This window comes from Apodemus sylvaticus, chromosome 4 (genome assembly GCF_947179515.1).
Source record: "Apodemus sylvaticus chromosome 4, mApoSyl1.1, whole genome shotgun sequence".
Classification (NCBI taxonomy): Eukaryota; Metazoa; Chordata; class Mammalia; order Rodentia; family Muridae; genus Apodemus; species Apodemus sylvaticus.
Genome location: NC_067475.1, coordinates 15,195,675 through 15,216,201, shown reverse-complemented (window position 1 = coordinate 15,216,201; position 20,527 = coordinate 15,195,675). Strand labels below are relative to the sequence as shown.

The window sequence follows — 20,527 nt, the reverse complement described above, 5'->3', positions numbered from 1 at the left end:
TGACGGCAATGATGCAGGGGGAATTGCTAGGATACATTACTGTTCAGAGGAGTCTTGATTTTGTAGTTCAGCTTTTATAGAAATGTAAAGCTGTGTGCATATGCAGGAAGGTTTGAAAACCTAAAATGCTTCATTCCAGGGAAACTGGTATCAGCTTTAAAGCCTAATTTGTGGCTCTGGCTGAATGAACAGAACACTGGTTGAACCGCAGCCTCCTTAGCAGCCTGCAGATGTACTTCTTTGAGCTGCATACATGTCTCAGTTTTAATTTTTTTAAAGTTTGAACATAGGTGTACAGTAAAAGCAGCTTCTTATTTTGTAAGTGATTGGAGTGATTAAGTGATTTAGAATAAGGAGATATTCTAAATTTTTAAAGACTTTATCATGTATTCCTAGAAAGTCTTCCTTTTTCTTCTGCAAAAACTTATCATGAAAGAATGTTTTATGCTATATTTTGCCAAGAGTAAAATAAAGGGTCCTTGCTAGTTTTTGCACCAAATTTAGTAGTTTTAAGTTAACACTTAGTAGCAATTATAAGTAATAATGTAGCTATTTTTCTTTTCTTTTGGAAAGAGTACCAGATGATAAAACCATTAATGAAATTCTAAAACCTTACATTGATCCTGAAAAGTCTGATCCTGTGATTCGTCAGAGGTATGTTTCAAAAATCTTGTAGCTTTCCTGCAAGATTGAAACTGTTGACTTAAATGTGGTCTGATTATGCACTTGTTTGCATACACATGCTGCAAAACACAGCGTACAGAAAGCTTTGGAGAATGGGTGCTCTCCTTCCATGTGCCTCTCCACATTAGAACTTAGACCCCCAGGCTTGACCACAGTGTCTGTGCTTTCTGGGTCATCCTTCTGGATGCAAGTGTTAAAGTGTTTTTTAAGTGTGTATTTATCATAGGAAGTTGTGGCTGTATTTAAATATGTTGTTGGAATTTGCTGAGGTTCAGTCATTATAAAACTGTGTCATTTACTGTACCATAGACACTCCTCAAGTAGGCATTAATGGTGTCAGTCCACTTAACTGTTGCAGCAGCTCATACCCATTTTACATATGGAGAAACTGAGCCTTAAGTAGGTTAAATAACCTGTGACCAGTAAGCAAGGAAGCTGAGATTCAGACCCTTATGGGACTGCAGTCTCAGCCTTAGACCAGACTGTCTTTCACGTTGAACCCAAAATTCTAAAACTTAAAGCTTTTCTAGTAACTATAAAAGACAGGAAATTATTTCTCAGCCAAGTCCTCAAATAACTAAATAAGGTTACACTTTGCCTCCAGAAATACAACATGGTCAAAAGTGGCTAGCACAGCTTAGTGGAAAGTTTCTCCTGGATGTGTGAATTAAGTACTTACCTCTGTCTGCCTCTTAGGAACCTTGTGATAGAGCAACTTCTTCATCACCATGCTTTTATTTCCCATGAGTAGAATTAGAATAATACTAGATAAGCAATCAGGAAGCATGAAAGAGAGAAGTATAGAGGCCTCAGGGCCTGGTGTACACAGGGCCATGCTGACAGGAAGCTTGGGGTGACTTAGTTTCCAGTCAGTGCTCCCGCACAGGAACCGAGTGGGTGCTCTTCTTGACGTGGGAGTGCTGGTCCGATTCCTAGAGGGTTGAGGTTTACACCTGTGGATCTTAAGTGTCTGATCTGATCCTGTTGTCTCTCACTATTGAAGAAGACAGCGCCAGGCAGACTCCTGCAAGCCACGCAGGGACTAGGCCTTGTCTTTGCCGAGACAACTCTGACAGTTAAAGCTTGATTAGTTGATAATCTAGTTATTCTCATGGCTCGGAGAGTTGGCATTGGTGAACAGCATTGGTCACCTATGGAAGGCAGTGCAGAGGAAGTGCTGACTGCTTGCTGATACAAGTACATTGTTTAGCACATGTGCTGGCAAAACAAGACTTGAATTTCAGATGTGTAACTACCTGTGGGCAGGTAGTGCTTTCTCATCTTGCTTTGAAAACATCTTTTTTCTCTCTCTATTCTTTGATAGCCGAATTGAAAACATTAGTTACTCATAAATGCCTAGTTTCTATAAAGACTATTTTAAAATAGATTAAAAATTAATTTTGCTTCCTCTACTGCAATACTTTCTTTCAGATTGAAAGCCTACACACAGTCACAGACTGGAGTCCAAATTTTAATGCGGGTTGAAAATATGCAGCAAAATATGATAAGGTAAAATTGCTTCTCTCATTTTCTCTGTATAATTAACTAGCTTGATTAGGTGAAGTAGGTAACCATTGTTTTACTTTCAACAAAAATCTAGAAATCTAAACTTATCACCTTCGAGTTAAAATACTAAAATAATCACACACTTACAAGTTTTATAGCAATCACCTATCTGGGTTTTTTGGCTTTTCAAGGCAGGATTTCTCTGGGTAGCCCTGGCTATCTTGGAGCTTGGACCAGACTGGCCTCAAACTCATAGAGATCCACTTGGCTCAAGTACTTTAAAGTATTCTCAGATGCAACCAAAAAGTTGCACATATCTCAAGAATGCATGAGTTCCAATGTTTATAATTTTGGGAGCTCAAAAGCTTACATAGTCAGGTGGCTGCTGCATAAACTGTCTTAGAACAAAGCACCGCAAAGAAAGGCAGAGAGAGGGATTCTGGCAAACCCTGAGCCGAGAAAGTACCAGGCTTTGTTCATCAATGACTAGCTCACCTGTGGAGCTGTGTCTCCACCACCCAGCTCCCACAACTCCATGCACTAGGCTGCTACGGAGGGGTGGCATGCATCTGAGACCACAGGGATGAGGGAGACCGTTAGAGTGCTGGCCATCTTGGTTCCCCAAATCTCTGGCTTTAATCTCTCCTGCACAGAAAGAAAAGAAAATACAGGGGCAAAATGTGTTATCTGAGATAACTTCAAATAGCAGATATTAGTCACTGTTGAGGGACTGTACAGATGTTGTCTGCATCAGTCCATAAGTCTGACTCCAGATTACTTTAGCAAAATGAAATAATACTCACTTCAGTTAGTGGCGCTGGCATGGTTGCCTTGTCCCACCTGTCAGGTAGCCTGGTAATTCACTTTACCACATGGGGGAGGCAGCCTCTATCACTTTTATACAGTCAGAAAACAAAAGGAAATGATGTATGTTCTGGGCTTGTTTGTTTATTGGTTATTTGATTTGTGTAGGTTGGTATATTGTTCCCATTTTCCTTCATTAACTGTAAGGTGAGGTTTATTCTGCTTGGATTTGAGTCAGTGTATATTGGGCTGTGCACAGTAAACGAAGGCAGTAAGTACCCTTAAACTAGTCAGATTTGACTGTTTGACACAATGCTCACTTCTAAAACTCAAGGACATCAAAGTATTTTTGATAAAAAGATAATTGTAGGATGCTTACTTAAACTACAGGACAGTTGCTGGGCTGATGGCAAATATTTTTAACATTAAAAGTTTGAATTAACAAAGACATAGTGTAGAGGATGGAAAAGCAGCAGAAGTACCTGTCGGAGGACATGAGCCAGGGAGAGGGTCAGAGACTAGTCAGTCCTGGAAACCAGTCAGATCCGGAAGACTTAGGCAGTCCTAGCAGGTGGGCCTGCACATACACCACATTTGCTACAACTGGGTTTCCAACGAGAACGACCTCTATTAGTTACATGACTAAGATCCCTTATCAGTGAAATGTTGTTCCAGTAAGAGATACTAACAGTGTCCTTCCAGAGTACATAATTCACAGAGAACTGAAAGCCCTGTCTGTTTCACATGAAAACATTCCATATTACATCTTACAGGCTGCATTTCTTGCTTATATTATTCTCAGTAAATGCATATTTCATTATTTTTACTTGCAAAAAAAATTCATCCAGCTTAGTGCAAAATGGTGTGCATATAAAAGATTGTCATTTCAGTTTGCTTTCTTTAGCTTTTAGCATTCTGGAGACGGTTTTCTTGATAAAAGGGAGGAAATGTGTTCTTATGAGTTCCATGTGACTGACACTGGCCTGAGTCGGCATCATGGTCTTAAGTAACAGCTTCTTTTAACCAATAATTCCTTCTAGGGAGTATCCTGAGGTCAGTGTTAGCTATTCTCACAGGCTGCTCACCACAGGGTGCAGATACTCATGTTGGTTTACATTTCTTTTCAAATAAATTGGGTCTTGGAACAATGAAAATTTTTCAGAAGCTCGTTTAAGATGGCAGTAGTTATTATGTCTGTACAAATGCCTTCCGTATCTACATGTATTGGCATTCCTTCTCCCCAATCCCCAGGCCTGCTCTCCAGGTCTCTTTGCTTACATATTTCCATTAAATCTGAAGTTCAGTGTGTCTGCAGATCAGCACAGCACATTTATTTCTTCTCTGTGTGTCTGCATTTGGGGGTATGTATGTGTGATCTAGTGTATGGTGCATATATGTGTGTGTGGTGTGTGTATAAACTAGTCTTTACACTATTTGAACTAGAAATGGAAAATTAAATGATCTTGTTAGACTTAACAAAGAAATTGAAAACTGTACTTTGCAGATATTTGAAAAGAAAAGTGTGTGTGTGTGTGTGTGTGTGTGTGTGTGTGTGTGTGTGTGTGTGTATGTAAAATGCCTGTTAGACTTCGGAGATTCTTTAGAATTATTTGGCAAGGGGAGGCTTAATGAAGGACTGGATTTGGTATTTGAATAGGTAGGCTAAATTTTCTCTTTTTGTTTGTTTTTTTTATTTGATTCTGCTAATTAGTTGGTAATTGGGGGACATCACCTAGCCTAATAACCAATAATAACAAAAATCAGCAGCTTTGGCACTAGTGAAAGCTGCTTATACATTGTATTGATATTCATTTCCAATAAAGTTAACTATTGGTAATATAATAGTACCTCAAATTTTTTTAGTTCAGAAAAAAATTAACACTTAATGTCTTAAAATGAAAATTAATAGCTGTGAAAATAAATCTGTCACTAACCTGTAGTCCCAGCCCTTCTTTGCCTTTTTCCTCCTTCCCTGTTTTTATTGCACATGTATTGTGTGTGTGTCTGTGTGTGTCTGTGTGTCTGTGTGTGTGTGTGTGTGTGTGTGTGTGTGTGCATGTGCGCTTGAAAGACTAGCTGATGCTGCTTTCATTCACACTCCTCTTGTACAAGGTAGGGTCTCTCCAAACCAGGAGCTCAGCAGTCTGGCTAGTCTTAGCCTGCCGGGTCGTCCTGCCTCCCCAGAGCTGGGGTCACTGGTGCCTGCATTTACATGGGTTAGGGTTCTGAACTCAAGCCTGTGCTTGCACAGTCAGCGTGCATCCACTGCGCATCCCACAGAGCAAACTGCCCTTTGCTCATTCTAACTCAGGGCTGGCTTTGAACTGAAGCTGCTCCTGGGTCAGCCATCTACGTAGCTGGGACTTATGGTTAAGTGTGGCTCTAACACAAGTCATTAAAAATTCACTCTAACTTGTGGCTGGAGAACATGGTTCTCCTAGTCAGCTACAGCCTCTGGTTCTTAAATTGTTCCAGACCCCTCAATCTCAATGATCCTTGAGCCTTGGGAGAAAGAGAAATAATATAGACATCTTTTATGGGCAGAGCACTCAGAGTCGCTCATGCTCTGCACCTTGACTGTTTATGGGTCTCTATGGAAATCATTATCTATTGCAAAAGCAGCTTTTCTGGTGAGGGTTGAGAGATGCACTAGGCTCTGAGTATAACACTAAGTCTCTAAGAATCAGCTTAGCAGAATAGCAAGAGTAGGTTCTCCCTTAGGGCGGATGGACTGTATACCACAGGTTCTTGACCCTGGTAATGGTGCCAGACAAGTGTTTTACCTTGTAGAACAGGTCTTAAATCCAACCATAGTTACTCCCATGGCATTTCTACCATGGTTGTACAAATGGGTGTGTCTTGCCAGGCCCATTGTTACTGTCGCCTTCAAGGGGTGCACAGCTGTGTAAGGCTAATGCTTACTTTCCTGGTCCAGTAGGATGCACAGTACCTTCCTTCTAAGACTATGAAAGCTAGCCAGCTTCATTTCTCCATGGTCTTTGGCTTACGTATGTGCTGTGCTTAGCAGTAGAGTCTTTTTTTTTTTTTTTAAGATTTATTTATTATTATAAAGTACACTGTAGCTGTCTTCAGACACACCAGAAAAGGGCATCAGATCTCATTACAGATGGTTGTGAGCCACTATTTGGTTGCTGGGATTCGAACACAGGACTTCTGACAGAGCAGTCAGTGCTCTTAACTGCTGAGCCATCTCTCCAGCCCCAGCAGTAGAGTGTTACTGTCAAGTTCTGGGGGATAACCAAGAGCATTGGCAGTATCTCTTAATGTTGGGGCATATAGAACTTCACTGGTCAACAGCTCTAAAAGAGGCAGCCCATCTGTTAGCCTATGGTAGGGGCATCGTCATTCCCATTATAAGTGAACTCCTTCCCTTGTACACAGGAACTCACAGCAGTTGTGACGGTGTACACAACGCCTCTGCAAACCCAAGCCAAACAGAATCCCAGCATAGGGAGAGGAAGCAGACTCTAAGTCCTACCACTAACTGAGGAGCTTAGAGAGAGTTAGTCTGTAAGGGTGTGACCCCTGCTAGGTAGCTCACACTCCAGTTAGTGGCCACACATCCAAAAGTATTTGGGACTTTATGGTTTTTTAAGAAAGAGAAGGAGGGTGATCTGGATGAGATACCGGGAGGAATGAATATGATCAAAATGCATTGTATATAATTCTTAATAACTAATAAAAGGGGAAACTTATTAAAAACAGAAACCTTAAAACAATAAATTTTTAAAATATGCAAACTAAAAATCTACTCCAGGATCTTACTGAGTTCCATTATCTAAAGTGAGTCACAATTAAAAAAAAAAAAAAAAACAATGAATCTCCCAGATAGCAGTGAGCTGACTTACACTGTAGTAAGTCTTGGGCTCCCCACACACTCCAGAGAGTCAGAGGTTCAGTTTTGTACTTTTAGGATCAATTGTTTTCATTTTAACCCAGAAACTCAGGAAGAGACATATATAGCACTCTATAAAACATAGGTTAGCCCATGGCAGATGTGTGTCGGAACCTGCAGTTGTACAGCTGCGATCGCGCCTCGGTCGGCCACCTTATTTATAGTGGGAAATACTGTGTGCTAGAGACAACTATAAAATTGTTACATCTCGGGGAAAGTTGAGCTTTGCTATTTTATATTTTAGATAGTGGAAAGGTAGGCATTCAGAGTGTCCGCCTGGATCATTTGTGGTTCTCCTTTTTAAGTCTCTTGAATGTGAAGAACTGCTGCCCTAGTTTGCTGGGACAGAGAAGGCGAAGAAAATGACCAATTTCTTTGAAATATTGAAACAGGGCCAAGGTTACACTTGAGGATCAGGATTTTTGTTATTTACCGTCGACCTCTGAGACACCTTTTGAGCCTGCCGCCCTGCTGGTGTCTGCTGGTGTCTCTGTGGCTGCGGGGAGCAGGTCAGCTGGTCTAGAGGAGATTGAACAAGTAAAAGAAGAAATGTCTGCACTGTCTGAGGCTGAGAAGAAAGTAAATGCAGGATGGGATTGTACCTAAGTAGTTATCCTCGGACAGCTGAGTCGTGCTGATGGTATTAACAGAGTTGCAGACATTTCAGAAAGATCAAGGTGTCCTTTGGGACTTGGTGATCCAAAGGATCTGAGCCTGAGTGTTGTAAGAGGGTCAAAGTTGAGTTTAAAACTTGCCTCAGGATATTGGAAATAGAAGCATTTTAAGTACTTTTAGACCCTTGAAAATAAACATGACAATACAACAGAGGTTTGGGGTTGTACTAAAGGTCTCATTCTTATTCTTAGGCAAAGTGTGCACAAAGGTAAGAAGTACCTAATGCTGGCATGAATGCCGTTCTTTTTAACTAAGGAAATCCAGGGACTTTGTCCTGTAGTTATAATAAAGGGAAAGCTGTGTCCGAGCCTTGAGTATGTGAGCTAGTAGTCTGTTTAGTCTGAGTGCTCACAGCTCTGAAGACGCACAGACATCCCCATTTTCAAGTAGCAAACAGGAGTAAAGGAATGAAATGAACTAGGAAGCTCCTCACAAGTATGAAGATCTGAGTTGGAATCCTGGCACCTGGAAAAGCCAGGCACAGGAGCTCGTGTTTGGGCTCCCTAGATGCCCTAGAGCCAGCAAGTATGTTATGTGCAGCAGCAAACAACAAAGAGACCCTATCTCAAGGTGGAAGGTAAGGACTGGACCCTCCCCCCCAAGGCTGTGTACACACACATACATGCACATACTACACACATGCTAAATAAATACATATAAAAATAATTAAAAATGTAGAAGTGATGTATCCAGAATCATAGACCAATAAGTAGAGTAGGACTTTAGCTCCTCTTGGGCTTACTGCTTCATTTAGCTAAATTCCGAGTCCATAAAATGTTAGCCCCGTATGTATTTGACAGGCTTTCTTTGTGAATGACTTCCATGGTGCACTTGTAGTCACCAGTGCATACTGATGTCCTAGAATCCGAAGAATTCAGACTTTGAGCTAAGAGAGTCTGCATTGAAATATGAACTTCACGGTCAACAAGCACTGGTCTGGATGCTTACTGGTCCTCAAGAGCGGTGTTCCTCTGGTAGAGGCTGGTAACTGTGCAGGGCAAACACTGACTGAAACCCTGGAACGGGCTAAAGAGGGGGCCCAGCAGTGAGGAGAGCTTGCTGCTCTTACAGAGGACCAGACTTTGTTCTCAGTACCCATGCTGGAGGCCCAGCCACCTCTAAGTCCAGCTCCAGGGCCATGTGCTGCCTCTGGCCTCTGAGGGTGCCTCCTGCATAGGACATGCATTCACTCTCACACACACAGGCCACATACATAAATTAAAGACAGCAAACCCAGCTTCCTGTCATATTTGAACAAAAAAGTTTTAAAAAACAACTATTAACAACTCTGTAGACATTTGTGTAGTAAGTGCTTTGTATTCTACCTGCTTGGTTTGCACAGTAAGACTGCTTTCTCACGGCACCAAGTGCAGCCCTAACAGTTTCAGGCATCAGATGTGGAACGTGCTTGTCAGTTTTATGTTATCTATGGACATTCCTTTTCTGGGAGCATGTTAATTTTTTTTTATCAACAGTAATATTGGAGTTTGAGTACATGTGGCTTTTGGCAATCTAAAGCAACCAAGTGCAGAGTGAATGCTACAAAGTGAGATAAAATACTAAAAGTATTAGCTATACACAGAAAATTATTTACCAAAAAAAAAAGCTGAAATCAATAGAAACATCCCTTTCTATGTGAAGTCCCTTATGGGAAGCCTTGTGGATGGGATTAAATGTGTTGAAGGGAGGCTGTTTCACGTGTGCCCCCTGCAGCCTGAGAGCCCTCTGACTGAGAGCCCTGGTTGTGTTTTCCCCTAGGAAAAGGTCAGATGTGTCAGTGTATAATATACATCAATTTTATGCTCGGTTATCTAATGTAATCTCCTGTTTTTCTTAGTGTAACTACAACGGGGGGGGGGGGGATTATTTTAATTGATGCTTTTTAATTTATTCTTAATTTTATGCATATGAATGAGTGCTTTGCCTGCATGCATGTAGTGCACCACATATATGTAGAACCAGTGGAAGTCAGCAGAGGGCATCAGATCTCCCGGAAGGGCAGTAACAAGCAGTTGTGAGGTGTCCCGTGGGCTCCAAGAATGGAGCCCAGGTCCCCTGCAAGCACGCTGAGTACAACTGCTGAGCCATCCTCCAGCCCCACATTGTTTATTTTTAAGGGAATAATGTTTGAAAGATGTGAAGCATTTGATCCTTAAATCCTGGACCCACTTGTAAAATATTTTCTGCACATCTGTCTTCTGTTACTCAGGGAGAGAATGGTGTGTGAACACAGATGCTGGTTCAGAAAATGCAGTTACTTTGCATTTCATGCTTCTTTTTAATGCTCTGTGATTCTGAAATAAACACTCTAGTTCTTGGTAGAGCGATCGTCAGAGAAGCTGGCACACAGGTTCCTTCACACTCAGTCTCTCGGTGTTTTCCTCTGAGGAAGTCTATCACCATGGTAGGCGTGGCTTTGCATTTTTAAAGCACTTCTGTTTCCCCTGTTGCACAGGACAACCTTAGAACAGAGAAATCGCTGTTGTCAGAGTTCATAACTCCATATATAAATAACTTGATGTTAATTAAGAGATGCCAGAACTCGCCATTGCTTTACTGAGTCCAGCAGGCTGTAGTCTTCCAGGGGCGTCTTTGCCCTTGAGCCCTCACACTCCAGGATGCTTTCTTTTTTAAAGATGGATTTTTATTATTATTTTCATCATGTGTGTTGTTTAAGCGTGTGCATGTGGGTGCAGGTGCGTGTGGAGGCCAGAGGCTTGGAACCTGCTGGGGCTGGAGTCAGGTGGTTGAGAGCCACCATGAGGGTGCTGGGAGCCAGACCCAGGTCCTCTGCAAGGACAGCAAATACTTGGAAGAGCTGTGGGTTCGCCTGTGAGTGTCATATGCCATTGGTAGGGAAGAATGAAGTTGGTGAGCCTCTTCTCGGCATTTCCTTATTGACCTGAAACGACATTCAGATGCCAGCACAGTCCTGCACATATTATTACATATTATTACATGGCTGATGTGCCACCCCAGAGAGCACGTCTAGGAGCAAAGGAGCCGTCAGGAGGACACACCTTCAGCCCACTCTGTCTTTTAGGAACTTAGGCAGTCTTATTCCTTAGTGCATGTTGCTAAGTAACTTTTGTATTATCAACTCTGTCTGATCCCATAACCAATAGACTGTAATTTTTAGATTTCTCACTTTTATCACATTCACAAACCAAAAGTATTAAAGTATCAAGATGAAGACAAATCAAATTTAATTGCATGGCAATACAAACTTCTAGAAACCCATTATAAGTAGAATTGATTTTCTATAAAAGTATTTTGTAGCCAGTTATTCTTTTAAAGTTCAAAATAAATAGCTTTGAGGAACTTGAATTTCACCTGTCAAAGAAAAGTTCATGATGCATTGAACATTGGTTTTATATAAAACTGTTCATTTGTATTCGGGCGGTGGTGGCGCACGCCTGTAATCCCAGTACTCTGGGAGGTAGAGGCAGGTGGATTTCTGAGTTCAAGGCCAGCCTGGTCTACAGAGTGAGTTCCAGGACAGCCAGGAGAACTACACAGAGAAACCCTGTCTCAACAAAAACAAATCCAAAAAAAATAAAAACAAACAAACAAAACTGTTCATTTGTAAGTCTATATGAAAACTTGGTGTTTTCAAGTGCCAACATCTGGTCGATCTTTTTGCTAAATATGGTGTCTTGCAGTCATTTCCTAGAGTAGCCTCAAACTTCCTGTTTCAGCCTTCCAAGTAAGTGACATGGGTACATGTGCCACCAGGCCCTGCTTGCTGTACGTTCTGATTGCTGTTATTTCGGTCCCTTGACGCAGGGTCCCAGATTGGCCTGGAACTGTGTGTAGCCTCAGCTGCCCTCTGTCTTGAGCCTCCCGCCCCAGCTGCTCATGTGTTTGGTTATAGACACTGGGACACTTGTCAATTTGTTTTAGTATTGGTCTTTTTGTCTAGATTCTTAGAAATAAATATGGTTTGTTTGTTTTTTTTTTTTCCTCTCTTAAGGTATTATGAGCTTGATCCTTACAAAAGTCTTTTAGACAACCTGAGGAACAAAGTAATCATTGAATACCCGACCTTGCACGTGGTGTTGAGAGGCTCTGGGGATGGCATGCAGCTTCTGCACCAAGGTGAGCGGCCCGTTTGTCCCTCTTAAAGGGACAGGCAATAGCATGACTCTTCTGCATTTTATCTGTGCTTCCCCAGTGAGTTTATAGATGTAAAAGAATTTACTGTGTACAGCAGCTGATACTATGAAGTACCAAATAAGCAAGTGCCATTTCTGCCCTGCTAGAAAGTGCCTCTCAGGATGCTGATTGCAATGGCGAATCAGAGGATCTTGCTAAAAAGAATGTTTTGGCCTATGTGAATTATCAAGATATAGTTTACTGTCTACTGAAAACTCAAGGGGTTCACGAAATGAGCAATGACTATTTCATATCCTCCCCTCTAGGAAAGGGTGCTGCTGTAGGGAGCATTGTGTTTAAAATCCGAGTGTGTGTAGTTCAGCCGCTGTGGCCATGCCTCTGTTTACCTTTTTAAACTCATGGGTTTATTTCCTGCCTCTTCTGATTCTTTGTCCATGTGAGAGGATATTAAAATTGCTAAAACTGGGAGTGTTGTGTGAATGTTTGGTGTATAAAAATCGCTTACCTGCGTTCCAGCCATTGTTCAAAGTTACCTAGTTGTGCTACACAATACAGGAGTCTAGTGCTGCTGGGTTACAGCTCAGCAGTTATTTCTAGGAGGAGATTACTCAGAACGCTGAGATAACATCTCAGCTGAGAAGTCATGGGTACAGGCCAGGCAACATTGCAACAGACTGTGAATCTGTACATTGAAATAGTTTTATTCAGCAAGTGTGGTTTGTGTTTTCTTATATAACAAAATGCGGCCTGTTTATAAGGGGTTTATAAGGGGTCTCTACATGCGTGTATGTCATTTTTTTTCTTACTTGGATAAAATCAATTAAAAAAATTTTAAGATTCTTTCAGTGCTACATCTTTAAACTAGATTCTGATTAACAAATGTGTGGAGTTTTTTAAGAAATAAATTAAGAGTCTCTAAGCCTTATATTTATTCTTGTCTCTTTTTTTTTACCATTTGAGAATAGCCCACTTTTTTCACATTAGAAATTTCAGTTTTAAGTAATCATTTTAACTTTTTTAAACTTTGTAAAAACCTTTTTCTTCAACATGATTAACATAGCGTTGAGTCTTCTAAATGCTGGTTTCAGAGAAGATTGTAGGGTGAGTTCCTAGCCAGGGCAAACATGGCCTGTGTAAACAAAGCACACACAGCCTCTCTTTCACCTTGTTTAGGAATAACACATTCAAGCAAGGCTTCTGGGGATGAAGCAGTAAGAAAGGGTAATTCATCCTGTACTGGAACCTCAAGCAGAATGTGCTACTTTATTTTGGACTTATTTACAGGCACACGCAGGTGACTCTTCTTTCTGTGTAAAGGGCCGTCTAGGGTCGCAGCTGCAAAGAGAATCTGACAGAGTCGAAGGGTCCTGCCATGGCCGTCAAGTCCTAAGTACACTCCCATAGCAGTGAGGGCGGCCTGTGGACATGCATTTGTTTTCCGTAGCATGTCAAGCTGCGTGTTTCCCTGTGCAGTCCTCTAGCATTGATCTTCTGAAACACAGCTCACAATGCAGGAGGTTCTGTAAGAACTGAACATTTTCTTGGAAAAGCATTGAAAATTTTGTTCTCTCCCAATTGAATTTTTTATCCTGAGAATAGAGTTCTCTTTTGGGGGAAGATGTTCCAGGAAAATATAGTCTACAGTTGATGTCATTAGTGTTTGGTGGGAGATTGCCATATGTTAGGTCTGCCTATATTCATAGGCAAGGGGTGTTGGGATTTGCTTGTTTGTCCTTCTCTTTTTAAGGAATGAAAAGGGTTAGCTGTACCACTTAAGGGCTAGGCAGGAGAGGAAAGTGCTAGTTAACTGGTGTGAGGATGGGGGTCCGCACATGCACACACGCGCACACACACACCTTTGGATCCTGTGGAGAGCACTGAGAGTAGTAGAAGAGCCCACACAGGACCTCCTTGCTGGCATTCCAGTAGCAGATGGGAGAGACTTGAGAAAGCAGCCTGTGCTGTCTCCTAAGGAAAAGGAGAGAGCCCTGTGCGAAGGCAGCCAACAGCTTCAGCAGGCAAAGGAAAGGGCAGGTGTGCGTCCTGTGTGGAGCTTCGTGGATTGATGGGCGACATTACTGCATACACCAGTATGCACCAGTCACGTTCATACACCAGTCTCTACCTAGGGAACTAGATCCTTCCGTTGACCCCCTCCCCATCCCTCCTCAGCCCTCTTTGCCTTCTTTACCGTTTATTGTGTAGGTGATGGCGAGGCTCAGGCACGTGCAAGTACAACGAAGCTGTGTGCTCAGTGGGTGCCCTCATAAACCCCTCAGAGAAAGCTAGAGGGCAAAACTCACTCACAGGAGATGGGAGGAATTGGAAAGGTTCTGGAGTTTATAAAACTCCCAAGCTGCCTATTCCTGAGGTGGCAGTATTTTGGTGCCTTACACATAGGGAAGACTCACCAAATGGTTTTTGGTTGCCAGTACAGCTGTAGATCTAAATGAAATCCAGGCAGGGACACGGTCAGCTGGAATGAGACAGAGGGCCAAGCCTGTCTTTCTACCTGTGTCTATCCTCCATCCGCGCCCTGCTGCTGGAGATGAACGGTAGTAACTCTGAGCAAAATACTCTATAATTCCTTAAAGATTTAGCTTTATTTAAATGTGTACATGTGTGTGTGCGTGCACTCACACTTATATACAGTACTCTCAAAGGCCAAAAGAGGATGTTGGATCTCCTAGGGCTGAAGTTACAGGCAGTTGCGAGTTTCTCTGCATGAGCCCTGTGTGCTATCGAGTATTGGGATCCAGGCTTTGGTTCTGTGAAAGAGCAATGAGCCATTGCTCCAGACCCTAATCATAGTTTAATGTTAACAATTTTAAAAGTGCTTTAAATATGTTACGTCCTTTTAACTTCATTATCTATAAGGACAATGTAACTTACAATTACAGGGTTCAGTTCATTATGAGACAGGTCCAGGGAGGATTGGTTGGGTTGGGTTTTGTCATCAAGGACCAGCTTCAATGCCCGGCTGGGTGTCGCTCACCCTGGCCACAAATGCTTCAAAGGTGCTCCATTTGTGCTCAGTCTTCTGTCAGCTGACATTCATTCACATATACTGGCCATTAATTTTAAGTTTAAAATATACACATATGTAAAAAATGGTTCCAACCACATGTAGGCAGGCCACGTAATAATGGTGGTCTATTTGGTGTCATCAGTGTGTGATCATAGCTGAACTGTGAGGTCGGTTCCCGAGTCTTCCACAGTCAGGAAGGTTGTAACCTCACAGAGTATAATTGCCACTTTGACCCATCAGTTCTCTGTTTCCTATGTCCATAACTGTGGATCCTGGCTGCTGGGGACATGGCATGGTCTGTCTGTCTGTCCCTGTGCGCAGTAGCGCTGTTGCTATGCATCAGAAGGGAGGCAAGAGGAAGAGACAACAAACCAGGCTGAGCAGTATAAACATCTGACTATGTTTACATGTTTTTTCCAGTGAAAAGTGAATCTGCCCAGAAGCTTGGCAGTGGAAATTAAGCACTGTGGAAGAAGGTGGAAGTCCCCGAGGGCTGAGAAGATTGAGTTTCTGGACTGCTGGGTGACTGCATCTGTCAATGGGTGGAGTTTGTTTGTCTAAAAAGTAATTAAACAGCATAGTTTTTCAGGGGGAGAAAGTGCATTTTATTGCCTTTTGAATTAAGTGATTTATAAAAGCTTTTCTTCCACAGCATGGGCTCCTTGTGCACCTGACTAGTGTAGTCCTCACTAGACATTTAGCTTGCTTCTTTCTATAAGCTGAAAACTTGTTTTATTTGTTAGGTTGTCACAAGACCAAACCCAAGGATCACCAGTGTCAACCACAAAGCTGGCATTCTCTATGGTCTCAGCTTTCTGAAGAGAATCTCACAGCAAAGCATCTAGCCAGGGAGAAAGAAGCAGCTCTCGAGAAGTTGGCTGTCCTCCTGTTTGGGTTTATGTGATAGAGGAAGGGTTCATAGGGAACCAACCGTGTTGTTGCCAGGACCACTGGAAAGATGGTGAAGCTCTATTTCCCAGGATTCAGTTTGATCCAAAAGTGAAGTTTGTATCGCTGAAGCAGGCAGGAAGGACAGGTGGAAGAATTGAACTGAATTGTCTGCAGTTGTGGGGAAGAGGGATATAGAAAGAATATATGATCTGAGTGTTGGGGAGAGGACTCTCCTCAGTGAAATCTAGTGCTTTCCTCTTAAGTTGAAGAAAAGCGGTGAGCTTTATAAAACTGAACATCAAAGAAAAAATTTATTCTGTGCTTTCCTCTGCTTCTCAGGAGGGGAGGGGGGCAGAGTTCACCTAAATACAGCTGCAGCTCACTTGGCTGACATGCATATTTATTCCCAAGCAATATATAATGAACATGTGTTGTCTTAGTTAGGGCTTTATGCTGTGAACAGACACCATGACCAATGCGACTCTTAAAAAGAACGTTTAATTGGGACTGGCTTATGGAGCAGAGGTTCAGTCAGTTATCATGAAGGCAGGGTCATGGAAGTGTCCAGGCAGGCATGATGCAGGAGAAGCTGAGAGTTCTACATCTTCATCTGAAGGCTACTAGCAGAATACTAGTTTCTGGCCAGCAAGGATGAGGGTCTTAAAGCCCACACCCTGAACTGAGCATACACAAACCATCACAGGTGTCATAATGAAAAATCATGTTATACTTAAAGGGGGTGAGGTCAGAATGGTTTGCTGAGAGCCCAAGAAGGTAATAGTATTAAAGCTCACACTTAGATTCTGACAAATTCTGGAGTACACAGACTGAGACAACGACAAGTTTGTCATTCTGTGGTCTGTCCGTGGATTACCATGTGAGAGGGGAGAAGCTGCACCTGACCTCTTATTTTTAAACAATGATTTCAAAGACAAAATATATCTTTTCATAATTGTTAATTATCACATAGGATTAATATAGATCACAACATATAAAATTTACAAGTCCAATATCCTAAATTTGAACCTCAGAACCCACATTTACAGAAGAAGCAACAGCTGTCAGGCATGTAATACCAGTGACAGATACTGACAGACTCGTGGAGTTGCCTGGCCAGCCAGCCTAGTCTGGCTTACTCTGTGACTTAAAGGTCAGTGAGAAACATCTCAAAGTCAAGGTGGTCCCGCACCTGCAGCACACAACGTTATCCCCTGGCTGCACACATACTCGCTGCGTCCTTGACCAGCCAGCTGTATGAGCCCTACTCTTTCACCTTTCATGTTCTTGGTGAATAATTCAAGGCTCCAGAGCCCCATTTTCTTTCCATTCCTTGCTGTGATATTTTACTTAGGATCTCTAAGTCATTTAAGTATAGCATCATCATATGGAGGAGACTGAGGTCCAGCCAGATTAAAGATTGTGCTCCAGACCACTTGGATTGAGTGGGCCAGCATTCAAGCCAAGACGCTGAGCTGCTTAGGTTACATCCTTACCGGTTGGGCTACAGTCTCAGGTAGGCTCTGTATCACAGACTCTGGGATTCCTGCTGCTTGAAGTTACTGTGCAGAAACTTGCCACAGACATTTTGTTCTTCATACTTGTGACCAGTCATGAGTTTCTGGGTTTACCACCTTTCACTGTACAAAGAAACTTCCCTAATGAGGTCTGAGAGCTGCTCTCATAAATAAACTTGTTGGGTTATTTGTTTGTTTTGTTTTTTCTTTTTAAAGACAAGATCTCCTGTATTCTGGGCTAGCTTCGAATTTACATGTAGCCAAGAATGGCCTTGAGCACCCACCTTGTCCTTCTGCCTCCGTCTCCCTAGTTCTAGGGTGGTAGATATGTTACCACACCCAACCAACCACCTTTTTTCTTTTTTAAAGGTTGTTCATAACTTGTTAGACCGCTCTTCCCCATTTCTCCCAATGTGTTTAGCACTTTCTTGTGCCTTTCGTTTGCCCTACTCCAAGTCTTTGCTAGTTTGGACCTAAAAACTTCAGTGACTTCAGTTGCCTGCTAATGTTAATACCAATTTCCTTGATGGACTCTGAAACGCTGGCATCTGGCCTTTTTCATTGTCTCCTGTGACTTATCCACAGCTGAACCAGGTACTGCAGAGCTATTGCAGCAGGCTTGAGGAAGCATAGCTGTCCCAGCCTGCCTGGTCAGGGGCCCCACATGGAAAGGACACAAACATGCAAAAAAAACTGGGCTGGACCACTGCTGTGTTGGCATGTTAAACATCAGAAGAATCGTGCTTGGCCTACTGGTGAATCCAGCCGTAACTATTGGGCCATGCCCTTAGACAGGACAGCCTTGAGGGGTAGAGTTGGGTAGGAGCTATTGCAGCTATGGGAGACAGGGCCTTTTGGAATTCTTGGAAAAGGCTTCAGAAGCCGAAATCAAATAATTGAAGGAAATCCATGAAGATAACAGGACAGACGACAAAAGGAAGGTTTTGGCGACCATATGAGTGTTCATTTCATAGACTAGAGACACATGTCCGCACTCTGACATATGCACCCAAGAAGAAAACCAACTCAGGAAGGTTTTATCTCCCTGAGGAGATACAGAGACTTTTACACAGTGGTTTCACATTTTTATTTCAGAAAACTCACGTTTCTCTTGGGTTTCTGTTTAGCACTCTAGTTATTTTTGCTGTTAGAAGAAACTGTCACAATCCACCTCGTGGTATCTTAATTCTTTTGGCTCCTTGAACATTGGTTCTGGTTTAAGTCCATATGGTGTAAATCTGTGGTGCAGAGGCAGTCCCTAAGGCCCAGTAACTTTATTTTCCTAGAGCCCCATGGTCCTCCTTTTGACTGGTACTCTGTGTTCCTAAAGAAAAATAAAAGAATCCAGTTTCTGTGTTTTGAAGTGTGGGGAGGGGTGGCTAACAGGCACTGGGGTTCTCTGCTTTTAGAACTTTCACACTGTGAGAGACAGTGATCTTTCCATGTCCCTGACAGATTGGGAGGTGTTTTTCAAGTTCTCCGCTTCAGACCTCTGCCTGGAAAGCTTGGTCAGTTGTTCAGCCAACGACCTTGGCCTCTGCAGCTGAAAGCTGTTGCAGATTAGAAAGAAGCCTGTAATAGTTTTCACCATATTTGGACCCTCACAAACAGAACTGCTAAGCACTGAAACGGAAAAGTGGAGGTGTTGAGAAAGCCAAGAAAGCAGGGATGCAGTTTTCCAGGTAATAGATTCCATAAGGAAGCTACTGTGTGACTTGACCCATGTGGACAGTCAGAGGGAAGGAATGACCCAGGTGTGCCTTTATTGCTTTCCTAGGTGGCAAGGAGGGCAGTTGTGACCTGTGAGTTGATTCTTTTTCCCCTGACCAGCTTGTGTGCTCTTAGCAGTGAGAGGGGAAGCAAGTTAGATACCAAGTCTTTTGTCCTGTCAAAAAGTGTTTTGGGCCCTGGGGAGATGGCTCAGCAGTTAAGAGCACTGACTGCTCTTCCAGAGGTCCTGAGTTCAACTCCCAGCAACCACATGGTGGCTCACAACCATCTGCTATGGGATCCAATGCCCTCTTCTGCTGTGTCTAAAGACAATGACAAGTGTCCTCACATATATGAAATAAATCTTTTTTTAAAACTTTTTTTAAATTTCAATAACTTAGACAAAAAACACTTTATACTATTCTATAATCTCCTACATTGCCTTTACTACTTCTCCAAAGGGCAGTAGTACATCTGAGCACCTTGAACTTCCCAGATACATTAGTAGTCCTGGTAAAATCTGCTGTTTGCCACTCAGTGTGCTTCCCGCTCTCTCCTCTGAGAGTGACTGGCTTCTCTGCTCATAGCCACTGAGTTTAAACGTCCATGACCCATCTCCTGATGGGATTCTCTGCTCTAAGCTGTTAAGCCTCCTATTCCTCTGCTTAGGTCGAAACCATGCAGATGTGACCTAGGGAACTGGGAAAGGGCGGTGAGCTTGGACAGGTAGAGTCTGCTCCGCCAGAAAGCCAGAGATCGATCCCTGTTTTACTATCCTGAGAGAAGCCAAACTTGCTGATGACTAGGAAGAAGCCAGTTGTATCTGTGATAAGCCATGCCGCACATCCCTGAAGGGCTCAGTAATGTTAGCCAAAATACTGCTTTGTTCTTCCTCTTGTTATACTCTGCTAGAATTTAATAACCAGGAAATGAAGTGTAGTAAATGATGGCCATTGGACCACAGGATTTGCTAAATAAAATAGAAGAACCTCGATATTCAGGACTACAACATTAGGAAGGATTAGATTGACCTACAGAAGAAACATAACTATCACTGTAAACACAGTTTCCAGGTGTTAAAACATTGCTACTTATATCTCACCTGCCAGTGTTTGCCAGGCAAAAATAAAAGGAAGGCTAGCTTGATTTTTGGGTGGGGTTTGGGGGCAGTTTCTCTGTGTAGTCCTGCCTGTCCTAGGACTCACTCTGTAGACAAGGCTTGCCTCAAACTGAAGAGCTCGACCTGCCCCTGCCTTCAGAATACTGGGACTAAAGGTGCATACTATTGACCAGCAGGGTTTTCTTGATTTTTACTGAAAATTATGAATAGTTTTACTAAGGGGATCAATAAGGTATTGAGATGAGACATGAGTAACAGTCTTTACCACATTTGCTCACTGGCAAATCACACTTTGTAATACAGTAAAATAGTTGGCTATTGTATTCCTAATGTAAGTTGAGACCCTTGCTCCATACGCCTCCTTAAGCTGTGGCATTGAGAGAGTTGGACAGGAAGTAGATCGCTTGCTCAGTAGTTAAGAGTACTTGTTGCTCTTGCTGAAGACCCAAGTTCTGTCCTCAGCGCCTTTCTATAACTCCAGTTCCAGGATGTCGAATGTTCTCTTTTGAGCTCTGTAGACATCAGACGTGTGTGCACATACATAAATGTAGACAAAACTCTCA

At 42.5% G+C, this 20,527-nt stretch overlaps 1 protein-coding gene across 3 annotated transcripts in view; it reads left to right on the top strand.

Moving 5' to 3' along the window:
• Znhit6 (zinc finger HIT-type containing 6) overlaps positions 1-17,327 on the top strand; it is a 33,635-nt gene extending 16,308 nt beyond the window's left edge. For all 3 annotated transcript variants that reach the window (XM_052179018.1, XM_052179017.1, XM_052179019.1), the window contains 4 exons: positions 574-654; positions 2,116-2,193; positions 11,559-11,683; positions 15,150-17,327. In XM_052179018.1, coding sequence (XP_052034978.1) covers positions 574-654; positions 2,116-2,193; positions 11,559-11,683; positions 15,150-15,190 — 325 coding nt within the window. In that variant the 3' untranslated portion in view covers positions 15,191-17,327. The remainder of the gene's footprint in view (positions 1-573; positions 655-2,115; positions 2,194-11,558; positions 11,684-15,149) is intronic.
• The last annotated feature ends 3,200 nt before the right edge of the window (positions 17,328-20,527 follow it).